The sequence below is a fragment of the Culex pipiens genome, chromosome 3 (genome assembly GCF_016801865.2).
Source record: "Culex pipiens pallens isolate TS chromosome 3, TS_CPP_V2, whole genome shotgun sequence".
Taxonomy (NCBI): domain Eukaryota; kingdom Metazoa; phylum Arthropoda; class Insecta; order Diptera; family Culicidae; genus Culex; species Culex pipiens.
Genome location: NC_068939.1, coordinates 41,052,294 through 41,066,132, shown reverse-complemented (window position 1 = coordinate 41,066,132; position 13,839 = coordinate 41,052,294). Strand labels below are relative to the sequence as shown.

The following is a 13,839-nucleotide window of genomic DNA, read 5'->3' as shown; positions in this document are numbered from 1 at the left end:
CTGTGAAAATTTTGATCAAAATAGATCAAGGGTTCGCTTTTCATCGTTCAAGTTGGTAAAAAAAGGTTTTTTCATACAAGAACGTCGTTTCCGGTTATCGACAAAGTTGTTTGTCATAAAATTTTACATAAGAATCGCATACTTGACAATGTTCCAACACACTTAACGCCAGCTTTTGGTGGCATTTTGAAATTAATACATACATTTTTTCCAGTTTTCCCATCACACATCAACAATAAAAACGACCCTTAACCCTTCCCGAGCATGGGTTAATAACAAAGGAAATGCGTAATAATACCTTTCTCTAGTATCAAAACCAAATTTTTGTATTCCTAGATTATGGTAGAGCAAAATATGGTATCATACCAATTTAAGGTATTGTTTTGATATTGCAAAATTGCAGAATTTTTCAATGGACGAACACCACCTTTTAGTATTCTTTTGGTTTTACAGTATTTTTTCAAATTCCTCTGAGACTATGAGAAAATTTTGACCAATTTTGAAAAATAATTAATTTTGCGCTAAAATGATGTCTCAAAGCGAATTTTTTCATTGAAAACCGGAAATTTCAAACTTGATTTTAAACATTTTTTGAAAAACCTCCTAAAGAAATGACTTGAAATTGTGGAAAATTTTCTAAGTCAGGATGGCAAATTTAGGTATTATTTTGGTATTCAAGTGTTTCATCAAATTCCTCTGAAAATATGGGATTTTTTTTTAATTTTTGACGAGATAATTATTTTTGCGCTAAAATGGCTTGAAACCCAAAAATGTTAAAGCTGATTTTCACATTTTTTTACCCACAAAGATTTTTTTTTAATCGTTGAAATTTCTCTTAGTTGGGATAACCAAATACTTTCAAAAACGATTAACGACAGATTATTGGATTTTGGTAAATTTTAATTCAGTTTCATTTTAATAACATATCTTGTTATTTTTCACAAACTTCAAAAATATCAAGCATCAATGACAAATGCATTCGATGTGGTGAAGAATATCACTAAGAACAACATGGAATCATCAGGTGAGTAGATTTGGCATATGGATCATTTTCGTTTTTTCGCTAACTGCAACTGCTTCACTAAAAGATTGCATGAAAATACCAAATTTGGTATTGTGCAAATACCAGCGACCAAAATGTGCTCTTGGTTGCCCAGTAATAGATGGTAAAATACCATGAAATCATACCAAAATCATGTATTTGGAAGACCACAAGAATACCAAAATCTGATTTTCCAAGGGCGCGGGAATACCTAAAAATAAAACCATGGCAATACCAAGTTTTGGTATTCAAGCAATGTTCAAAAGTCGAGAATACCTCAACTTGGTATTGAAATGGTTTTATTTTGTTGTATTATTTTACCCTTGGAATAACATTGTTTGCCATTGTTGTGCCCTTCCACATACAAGACTTTGGTATGATTTTATGGTAATTTACCATCTATTACTGGGCAACCAAGGGCACATTTTGGTCCCTATTATTTGCCCAAGTAATACCAAAATTTTGTATTCCCGTGTTATTTACCCCTGCTCGGGTTAACCGATTTGGCTCAAAATTGGCACAGTTACTTATTTTTTCCTAAAGAATCAAGCGATACCCCTCGATTTTTCTCACGATTTTTTAAAATTTTCATTTTCTCTAGTCACCCTAATGGACAGTAGAATATTTTAAAAGGTTTTTTTCAAAAACTTTAAATCAAGCCGTATAAATTCAAGCCTAAAATCTTATGAATAATCATGATTTTGGTAAAAAATTAATCAAGCGTCTATTGCTGAATAAGTTTTTTATATGAAAATATAATTTTCAATCATAAATAAAACTACTTTTTTACAGGAATGCTTTTTCTCCAATATTGGTTCCGTTTTTTTTTCGAAAGGCTGGTGTCTTTAACATGAGAATGGCACCTTACCAAGGTAAAATTATAGTCGATAATGTTATCGTCTAACGTTAACGACAATGGTTATCGTTATCGTATTTTCGATAAATCTATCGGTGATAATTTTATCGCTGATAATGGACATTTACTCATTTATACAATATGTATTTCTAATTCTGACTTAATTCAACCATAAAATGTTAATTTGTTAATGCTTTCACTAAGAATATATTTTTTGAAAATGTAGACAGTTTCAAGGTAGGTATGTTTGCTCAAAATTGTTCCCAAAATACCTTATTTTTTTGAAAAAAAAAACTCTTCATAATTTGCAGTCTGGGTATCAATCGAATCGTAATTTGGTATACTTTTGCACTTCATTCGATTTTTTTTATTGTAAAAACAGAAATTTTCACAAAATACCGTATTTTTCGAAAATATTCAAATTTTCAAATATTGCAATGTGTATATCAAACGAAGTTATATTTGTATGCTTTCTCACCTTATTAAAGTTTTTTGGGAAACTTCCAATAAAAATCACAAAAAACCGTATTTTAAAAAAAAAATCAAATAAAAAAAAGAACTTTAACGTATTTTCTAAAAATATGGTATTTTGTTAAAATTTCAGTATTATAAAAAAAACTTTGAAAAAGTTTGAGTATTTTCTAAAAAATACAGTATTTTGTGAAAATTTGAGCTTTTAACAAAAAAACTCAAATAAAGGGAAAAACATAGAAAATTTAGCTTGGTTTGAAAACCACTCTATTTTTTTTATTTGAGTAAATTCGTTAAAAAAGCATTTTGTGAAAATTTTAGCTTCCAACAAAAAAAATCTTATAAAGTTAAAACGCATCTATAATTTTGCTTCGTTTTATAACCACATTGTAAATTTGAAATTTTGAATATTTGATTTTGTATCACAATTTTATTTTCCAAATAATCATTTTTTTCAGATTTTGCACCATCATAAATTCAAGCGCAAAAGATACCTTTTTAGTCCTGTATATCAGAATCAAATATAAAAAATTAAAAATGTTCGTATTTTGGGAATTCATTAATTAGTAAGGCCGATGCAAATATTTAAAAAAGTTTTTGTCCCTCGGCCCTGGCCGAGGTCAAGGGGGGGGGGGCAAAAAAATAAAAAAATATAAAAATTTAAATAATAAGCCATAGTCTTCACATTTAAATGAAAAAAGTGTTTTAAAAGGCATTTTACACTAGTTCAGTTGTTTTGCAATCATTAGTTTTCAAAAAATCTAAGATCTGACAAAAACAAAAATTGTATCGAAAAAAAAGATTTTGCATCGAAAATTTTCAAAAAATCCTCAGATTTTTTATAAACCCAAACATGCTATAAATGATTTTAAACGCAGGAGAATGTATTTTAATTTGATTTCAGCTGGTTGCACTTGAATTTTCATTGAAATTTTGAAGCTTATTGTAAAAATATTTTTTTTGCCCCCTGATTTTTCGGGCCAATTTTGAAGGGGGGGGGGGGTGACAAAAACTTTTAAAAATATTTGTACCAGCCTAATGAACAGCAAAATAAACAAATAAAAAAGTCCTAATCAACTTTACAGTTTTGCCCAAGTCACATAATTAATCAAAAAATTCTTCTCCCGGAATATTTCATTACTTAGTGATGAAAAACAAAAAAAAACACTCTAGTTTAAACATGGATTCAACGACTGAATTTTGGCATTCCTGAAAAATCCGTTTTCTGAAGGTTAAGTTATGTTGCAGAAGGATAATAGTTACTCACAAGTCGAAATAAAGTCAAGAAGTTCTGACGCCTAGGAAGTTTGCAGATTTAAAGTAATATATTGAGATGCCGATTGGAAATTATGTTACTATTCGATGCCCATGTGATCTCTTGTACTAAATTTTCTGAGATTCCTATCTAGATAGTGTGATAGAATAATAGGGTTTGAATTTAATATCAAGAAACAAAACATCAAAATATCCATAAACGTATTTTGTTTTTAAAAGCAGGAAATATTTTTATACAATTTTCATATAAATAACAAAAAAAATAAAACAACAATAAAAAATAAACAGAACTCATATTATTCCAGAACAGAAAATCTATCTAATTTCAAACTAATTAAATTAAAACAAGTACATCTTGTAACAAAATAAAGATCAATTTTCAAAATAACACCACCCACCTGATCCGTCATTGGGCGTCGTTGCATCGGTCATTGTTCCGGCTTTTTATAGATCCTGGCGCACATATATATAATTTCCTTGGTTGAAACAAACCAACAGTCACTGAACTGATATTCTTTATTCTCCTCTCGCAACAGCAACAACAACGGCGATTCTGATAGTTTTCCCCCTGTGACAGGAGGGAGGCTACACCGTTGTCGCCTGCACCAACATTACCACAACGTCACACAACAATCTATTCAACAGCATCGTTTTCATTATTTCCATTTTTTTGCGAAAACTTTCCTTCTGTGCTCGAAGCAAAACTTTTTACACTTTTTTTCACTTGTCCTGTGCTGCTTGTGTGTCACTGCTTGGATAGATTAATATTTATTTTTGCTTTTTTCGCTAACTTTTTTTTTAAATATTTTTTTTCTATGTTTGCCAAATGTGACGAGCTGGACAAAGTTTCGTTTTTTCTCCACTATTTGCTCAGGGGCAACTTTCCTTTGTTTCGTTTTTATGTTTTAGCGCACGCTGGTTTCGGTTATTTCCCGAAAACTTTTTCGTAATTTGCAGATTTTTTTTTTTTCGTTTTCGTGTTTGGAAGTTTCACTTTTGCTTATGTTTTGTTTTTGATTTACTTTTTCTCTCACAAAAGGGTACGGTTGTTACTTTTTTGTAACACGATGATGATGGGTTGAGAGAGTTTTGAACAGGGGAGAGAGCGTGGGGTGAAACGGTTAGTATTTATTTATTTTACTTAATGGCTATGATTATTATTGTTTCCACTATACTTGTTTGCTCTCTCTCTCGCTCTCAATTAGTAAGCGAAAAGGGAGAAGAGGGTGTTTTCTCTCGATTTAAGGTAGCTCTGTACAAGGACCACGGTCCAAAACCATTATGCGGTAGTTTGGACCTGCCACGGAATGCTTCCTTTGCATGAAAGCTGCCACTTTGGCTGCACACTACTCTGCTATTAGGACTACTGCCGAGCACACGCTCACTTACACATACAGACACACTTGCTAGGGAGTAACTTTTTTTTCTCTCTGCTGTGTGTTGGTTCACTCACTTTATCGTTGCACTAGTTTGAAGCTTTTTTTAGTTTATTCTTTATATGCGGCGACTAAACTTGAACTAACTTTTGCGTTCCAGGCTCGATTCGAAGAACGACGACGAAGTAACTCTAGTTGGATCCTTTTACAAACGAATGATTATTGCGATTATGACTTTGCTTCTTTTTGTTCACTACTTTGGCTTACGTTTTGTTTAAATGCAACACTTTTTTTAATTACTATGCACTATTTGATATTAATATTATATTTGTAACGACGTGTATTTGATTAACTTTGCCTTGGAAAAACTGATATTTTCGTATTATTTTATACTTTTGAACAAGTACTAGCTAACAATATGTATTTGCACTGCTACTGATCAACGCGAGTATAACATTATCGCGCAACACTTCTACAGAACAACTCGGAGCGCGCTAGACTAGTGACGGGGTAAGGATCTCGAGGAAAACTGACGTGAGTGTCGTTGCCTATGTACAGCCGACGAACGCATCCGCCGTGATTGACCTGCTCCTTAACTTCATAAATCTTCTTTTCCAGGGAAAATTTCCCTTTTTTTCCTTTGAGTTATTTACAGCCCGGATCGACACAAAAGCTTCCCACTTCTTCTTCGTTGATTCAGTTTCCGGAATGTGTCCGGAATGTCGAGGGATCCACTGCTTTCGAAGAACTAGGTCATGTCAGTCGGCGAAGCCATGACCAATACCGGTTACATCGATTCTGCTGCTGCCGTTGCTGCTGCTACGACGCGTTGCATAATTAATCATCGTTGTCACGCTTTTGATATTCACACAAACACACACTCGCGCGCGCACACACACACACTATTGCTATTGTTGTACGTCGAACATGCCGACTTTGGCCAGGTGCTGCTGCGGCCAACGAGGACGATGGATCGTCCTGTCGCAGCCCAAGTGATCCGGCATCGTGGTGTATGTGTACGTGTGCCGCCTTATACACAATTGATTTCGGGAAAAGAGAGTACACACTGTGATTTATGTGCGAGTTAAGCCTGTTTTGGGAGAAACGAGAGAAAAAGAAAGAAGAAGAACGCGTTTTAGTAAGGTCTCTATTTTGAAATGGTCGGAGAATCTATGTTTCATTTTTTTTTAATTATAGATTAAGAAGAAAAAAAGATTATTCCAGAAATTTTTTCGATGGTCCTATAAGCAGGATTCTCTATGGTTATAGCCCCTTTAAAAAAACTCCTAAAATGTAAAAAATCCCCTAAAGTTGGTTCCAAACCACGTCGAAACGTAAGGAACAGCCAAGAAACAGCATCGCCAATAAGAAGGTAAAATAACCATGCTTCTCCACTGAAATTGAGTTCCCAGTACATTTTGCGGGAGACGCATGGTGTTTTCGATTATTGTTTCGATTTCCAATATTTTTTCTCAAATAATCATATCACAGAATCCTGTTAATAGATATTCACCATTTTTGTATGTGTAAAAAATCCTAGATAACCATAATGGATTATTTTCAGCTGTGAGCCCCTTGGTCCAAAGACTTTCATTACTGCAACAAAGTTATATTTTGATCTGTAAGTGAGCGATTCCATACGAAATCGGCCGATTTCGACCATTCTTATAATTTATTTTTTTTAAATTTTGCTCAAATTTTGTCGGGACCTTCCCAATGACCAAATAAGCTATTTTGTGTCATTTGTTCAAGTCTCCATACAATTTTGGCAGTAGTCCATACAAAAATGGCACTAAACATTCAAACAGCTGTATCTTTTGAATGAATTTTCTGGTCAATTTAGTGTCTTCGGCAAAGTTGTAGATATTGTTGAGGACCATTGAGAAAAAAAAGGCGCATACTGATTTTTTAATTAACTTTTTTCACAAAAACTCAATTTCTCAAAATACCTTTTTTTTAGATTTACGAGATTTTTTGATATGTTTATGGTCAAAAAATCCTGGTTCCTGGAAAAATAGAAATTCCCTTGAAAAAAAAAATGATTTTTTAAGTAAAATTGAATTTGTGATCGAAAAGTACTTTACAATTTTCTTGATAAAGGGCTCCATTTTCAAGATATAGCCACGGAATGTTTGATTTTAGCGAAATATTTGCAGTTTTTCGATTTTGAAAAACAGTGACCATGAGTGACCATTTCTATAAATATTTTTTTAAATGTTCAGAAAATTTGCTATTAACCCTCTACTGCCCTTTTTCGATTTTTTTTTTGTTTTTCCCGTGCTCAGTAGGTCATTTTGAACAACTTTTGTTCTACGAAAAACTTTACTTCTCTTGTTTTTGTTGTTCTTGTTTCATTTTAAGTATTTTAATTTGCATTTCTCTTGTCTAGTTTATGTTTGTTAATGGTAGTTTTTGGCCTATTCTACCACCTCCTTGCATTACATCTTGCCTATCTAATTTTTTCATGTTTTTACAGTTACTTTTTCAATTTTTTGCTTGTTTTTCACATTTTCTGTTATAAAAAGGCACCATTATCATATAAATTGTAAAAAATGCGTAGAGGCATAGTCTGGGACACTAGAAAAATTACTATATACTTCTTTTTATTTAAAATATAGGAAATGTTAGTGAAGAACACAGCCAAAGTTGACCCCTACAGAAATGATTTTTTTTAAACATTGGCCAAGTCATATCAAACAAGTAAAACTTCCAACTCATAAATTTTCTAAAATTTTAAGAGTTCTTCTTTCCAATGCTTTTTAAAGATCAAAAATTGATTGAAAAATTGATTTTTGGCGAATTTTTAAATCGAAGCCCGTCTAAAGGCGGGGTTGGGTTGTAGAAGGTTAAGTTGTCTAAGAGACATTGAAGATTGGACCTCTGGTTGCTGAGATGCAGCAGCTTAAAAAAAAGAAACAAAAAAATTGTAATTTTCTATGTCTCACTCAAGCAACCCACCATTTTCTAACGTCGATATCTCATTAACAAATGGTCCAAATTTCAATGTTTAAACATGAAATATTCGTTAAATTTTCTGAAAAAAAATTTATCAAAAATTTTGAATCAAAACTAACATTTTAAAAAGGCCAAACCTTCAATATTACGCCCTTTTAGAATGTTAGTCTTGATTCAAAAATTTTAATAATATTTTTTTAAAGAGATCGAAAAATTTCACGAAAGTTTAATGTTTTAACATTGTTAATCGGACCATTAGTTGCTGAGATATCGACATTAGAAAATGGTGGGTTGTTTGGTGAGACTTAGAAAACTGCAATTTTCCTATTCCTTTTTTTAAGCTGCTGTATCTCAGCAACCAGAGGTCCAATTTTCAATGTCTCTTAGACAACTTTATTGCAAATTTTCTGAACATTTAAAAAATAATAATTTTAGAGTGATCTGTCACTATTAAAAAAAATAAAAAACGCAAAAAAAAAATAAAAATAAATATAAATGTTGAAATAACAAGTCAAAGTTTCAACATTTGCATCAAAAAGGTGTTTTTGCAATTCCGTCTTGAAACTTCCTACTTTTCCTGTCATTCTCGCGTGACGAAACAGCCTACTTTTATCTTTTGCACTAGTTCAGTTGTTTTGCAATCATTCGTTTTTTAAACGCAGGGGAATGCATTTCAAATTGATTTCAGCACATGAATTTCCATAGAAGTTTTCTGAAAAAAAATTTTGCCTCCCTGCTATTTCGGAACAATTTTGAAGGGGGAGAGATAAAAACTTTAAACAACATTTGTACCAACCTTACTTAAGAAAAAAAACTTACTAATTTGGAATTTGAAAAAGAAGAAGAGAAAGACAAAAACCAGTTTTTTTTTAATTATTTATCATAAATTGCAGGATAAGTTCCTAAGAGAACTGTTCTTATGAAATCAATGTAAATCTCATAATTAAGGAAATATGTAAAAAAAATATATTGGATAGTTGTTGTTTTTGATAGACATTACATAGAAAAACCCAATTTAATATCACCAGAGGTGAAATAGAGCCTTTCTTACAAAATTATGAAACTCCAAAAAATATATTGGTGTAATTATTTTTTCAGAAACATAATGATACCACTTAGTGAGAATTTGACCTAAAGTTTCGAATCTTTTTAGGCAAAATCTCGAATGCATTTTTTTTAAATTTCAGAAGTACATTATGGGTCGCAAGATAATTATATTTAATTTAGAAAAACTTATTGGATTGACATTATTAGAAAAAAAATAAAGGGTACTCAGTCTTTGATGTTAGTCTATGATTAACTAAAAGAATATGTCGATATTGATATTGTCAACAAGGTGGGGTTTCGAGCTTCAAATAAAAAGTTCAATTTTAGAGCAGGATTATAGCCTTACCTCAGTGAGGAAGGCAAAAGAGCGCTAAAAAATCAGGCTTTGAGTTCCGAATTTCGGGCCAAAATTCAATCGAAAGAGCGCATCAAAACCTTCAAATTATTAATAGGATTTTTTTTCTGGGACGATTCCCCGCCGTGCACGATTTTTTAAGATTTCTGAAAAATCGTTTTTCCAAAAGCAATCCTTAATCCTTTCTTTTGTACGAAAGGAAAAAAACGGAAAAATAGTTTAAAGATATTTTTAAATAATAACGCAATTGAGTGCTTGTTTTGTTTTCAATGAAATTGATTAGTTTTTGTAAAAAAATATGTATTTGCTTCCTGAATACGCAAGAAGATTTCTAAAATTTTTTTTTAATGGTCTTATACTGCCCATGTTCGCATAAATGTCCCATATGCAAAAACAGCAAGCTGAGAAAAACGCATTTGAAGTTTGTCCCATACATAAGGCTACGTGTTAAGTTTTCGCGAAAAAACTGGATTTCCTCCTGATTTCTAGAACAAAGTACTGGATGTTATAGGCTCTTTTGAAAGAGCACACGATTTTGAACCAAACTGCATCAAAAACTCGAAATCGATGAAAATGCATATGGGACATTTATGCGATCAGGGGCAGTATAAACATATTAAACACAATAGCTCATAGGAAAAAAATATATGAAAAGTCTAGAGTGAGTTCCGCACAGTTTATCCTTCTTTAATTCCCAAATTTCAAAACTTAACCAAAAAATTCCTCAGCAGTGTAGTAGAGAGTTGGTACCCTTATGCATAACTAATATTTATTGCCAACACGAAGATATTTCCGCTCCAATTAATTTCAGCAAAACAATATTTCAACTCATTAACTTTTACTGGACTTGTCCTATATAAACATATCATCACTTTTTATTTCAAAAAAGTACAAAACCATGAACCAAGTCAACCCATCGATTTATTACCATTGCCAGTCTATCATCGCCAGCATTCACACTCCACGCCATCAGTAAAAACAACTAAAATAACTCTCGCCAGCATAAAACCGTCCCCCAACCCTTTTCTCATCCTCACCCCCTCGTTCCAACAAGCCGCACGACCAGCCAACATAAATGAATTTTATTGATTTCAGATTTTCGCTGAATCAACAGAGTGCCCACACACAAACACACTCACAATAACACAGCAATAAGCAGAAAATAGGCCCACCAGTGAAATGGTAACGACAGCCTTAAATTTTACTGACTGCTGCGAAAAATACACACTACAACTACAACGAGACCCCTTTTCCAGCGGAGACGCACGGTGCCTAAACGTGGTCACAAGTAACGTCATTAACTGACCACTACCACCATCACTTAGTGTGACACCTCTCCTGCCCTCCCTTTTCAACCAACCCCGGCTAATCAACTGGTGTGACGAAAATAGGAGCAAACCGGGAGTCGAAATTCTAACCTGCAATTTGACTCCAGTTCCGGTTCTTCAACATTCTCGCCGCGAGAGCGAAAAGAAAGAGAGAATGGAGAACTCCGCTTCTACCGGATGTCCTGGGAAGGTCCCTGCCACTGGCAGTGCGGTCCTAAGCGCTGGCAGCGGTTCACGGGTTACACGGCCAACTAAAATCAATTTCCTTTGGCGCAAAACGAAAATGCGAAAAGCCGAAGCAGGCGAAAGTCACGCGAAAGCTCGCGCACCGCCGTCGGGGGCTCTTTCTCTTTGGAGTTGCGGAAACAATAGAACGAGAGAGAGAGTGCGGTTCGCTCTCTTGAGACGCGTGAGAGAAAGTGAGTGCCGCGAAGAGGAACGGGTTGCGTTGCGGGAGCTTTTCTTGGAAGGAAAAGTTTTTTGTTTCGATGGGCAGGTGAATGTTGGGGAAAGCTGGGGAGGGAAATGCGGGATGATTTTAATACACAAAAGTAAGTATCATAAATGTGTGTGCGTTTGTGGCAGTTTTCGAGAAAGAGAATATAAAACTGAGCTAATATTTGTAATGAAATTATGGGGCTCGTACAAAATAACCGACCGGCGCTCATCAGAAAACGTCGCCGCCAGCAAAGTGAAAATTTTCAACATAACAGAGAAATAGATGACTGTTTTGGTTATAGTGATGAGAAAAACACCACTGCCATGGAAAGTAAGGGAGCAGTTCTCTACGGAATCGGTCTTTTTTCTTTAATTTTAATTTTTGTATTTTTTAATCCGGCTGAAACTTTTTTGGTGCCTTCGGTATGCCCAAAGAAGCCATTTTGCATCATTAGTTTGTCCATATAATTTTCCATACAAATTTGGCAGCTGTCCATACAAAAATGATATGTGAAAATTCAAAAATCTGTATCTTTTGAAGGAATTTTTTGATCGATTTGGTGTCTTCGGCAAAGTTGTAGGTATGGATATGGACTACACTGAAAAAAATTGATACACGGTAAAAAAAAATTTGGTGATTTTTAATTTAACTTTTTGTCACTAAAACTTGATTTGCAAAAAAACACTATTTTTAATTTTTTTCATTTTTTGATATGTTTTAGAGGACATAAAATGCCAACTTTTCAGAAATTTCCAGAATGGGCAAAAAATCTTTGACCGAGTTATGATTTTTTGAATCAATACAGATTTTTAAAAAAAATCGAAATATTGGTCGCAAAAATTTTTCAACTTCATTTTTCGATGTAAAATCGAATTTGCAATCAAAAAGTACTTTAGTGAAATTTTGATAAAGTGTACCGTTTTTAAGTTATAGCCATTTTTAAGTAACTTTTTTGAAAATAGTCGCAGTTTTTCATTTTTTAAAAATAGTGCTCATGTTTGCCCACTTTTGGAAAAAATATTTTTGGAAAGTTGAGAAAATTCTCTATATTTTGCTTTTTGGGACTTTGTTGATACGACCCTTAGTTGCTGAGATATTGCCATGCAAATGTTAAAAAACAGGAAAATTGATGTTTTCTAAGTCTCACCCAAACAACCCACCATTTTCTAATGTCGATATCTCAGCAACTATAGGTCCGATTTACAATGTTGAAACATGAAACATTCGTGAAATTTTCCGATCTTTTCGAAAAAAATACTTTCAAAAATTTTAAATCAAGACTAACATTTCAAATGGGCGTAATATTGAATGTTTGGCCTGTTTGAAATGTTAGTCTTGATTTTGAATTTTTGAAAATATTTTTTTCGAAAAGATCGGAAAATTTCACAAATGTTTCATATATTAACATTGTGAATCGGACCTATAGTTGCTGAGATATCGACATTAGAAAATAGTGGGTTGTTTGGGTGAGACTTAGAAAACATCAATTTTCATGTTTTTTAACCTTTGCATGGCAATATCTCAGCAACTAAGGGTCGTATCAACAAAGTCCGAAGAAGCAAAATATAGAGAATTTTCTCAGCTTTTCAAAAATATTTTTTTCAATGGTGGGCAAACATGGGCACTATTTTTAAAAAAATGAAAAACTGCGACTATTTTCAAAAAAGTTACCTAAAAAAGGTTATAACTTGAAAATGGTGCACTTTTTCAAAAATTCACTAAAGTACTTTTTGATTGCAAATTCGATTTTACATCGGAAAATGAAGTTGAAAAATTTTTGCGACCAATATTTCGATTTTTTGAAAAAATCTGTATTGATTCAAAAAATCATAACTCGGTCAAAGATTTTTTGCCCATTCTGGAAATTTCTGAAAAGTTGGCATTTTATGTCCTCTAAAACATATCAAAAAATGAAAAAAATTAAAAATAGTGTTTTTTTGCAAATCAAGTTTTAGTGACAAAAAGTTAAATTAAAAATCACCAAATTTTTTTTTATCGTGTATCAATTTTTTTCAGTGTAGTCCATATTCATACCTACAACTTTGCCGAAGACACCAAATCGATCAAAAAATTCCTTCAAAAGATACAGATTTTTGAATTTTCACATATCATTTTTGTATGGACAGCTGCCAAATTTGTATGGAAAATTATATGGACAAACTAATGATGCAAAATGGCTTCTTTGGGCATACCGAAGGCACCAAAAAAGTTTCAGCCGGATTAAAAAATACAAAAAAAATCGAATGACCGAAATCTCAGAGAATTGCTCAAGGCAGTCCTTGAGAATGATGTCTGATCAGATAAAAATGTTTTGGTATGGTAATTGTGCCAAAACCAGGACGGAACATTCTTGTTAGAAAAACATGTAATTTTTGTATAGCTATGTATTTTTATGTATTACTTATGGGACCTCAAATAGACTGAACCATCAAAGTCGGTCCAAACTCATCCAGCCAATTTTGAGATATTCAAGTGACATTGTTTTGTCTACACTCGCCCGAAAATTTTCTCAGTATTTGATTAAGAGTCGATTTGTGACAATATGTTCAAGGGGTATATTAAAGAACATAATTTTGAATAGTAGTTAATGCAACAAGCTGTAAAAAAGATTTTTTTGCAATTCCATCGTGAAACTACTTACTTTTCCTGTCATTCTTGAACAACGAAATAGCCTACTTTTCTGTACCAAAAATAA

The 13,839-nt window shown here is 32.9% G+C and overlaps 1 protein-coding gene across 5 annotated transcripts in view; it reads right to left on the bottom strand.

The window, feature by feature from the left end:
- LOC120412388 (sodium channel protein 60E) overlaps window positions 1-13,839 on the bottom strand; it is a 384,347-nt gene that overhangs the window by 334,744 nt on the left and 35,764 nt on the right. For all 5 annotated transcript variants that reach the window (XR_008212573.1, XM_052710780.1, XM_052710783.1 and 2 more), the window contains exon 2: window positions 4,043-6,110. Coding sequence is in view for 4 of the 5 variants with exons in the window: in XM_052710780.1 (XP_052566740.1) it covers window positions 4,043-4,076 (34 nt within the window). In the remaining variant the exon portion in view is untranslated. The remainder of the gene's footprint in view (window positions 1-4,042; window positions 6,111-13,839) is intronic.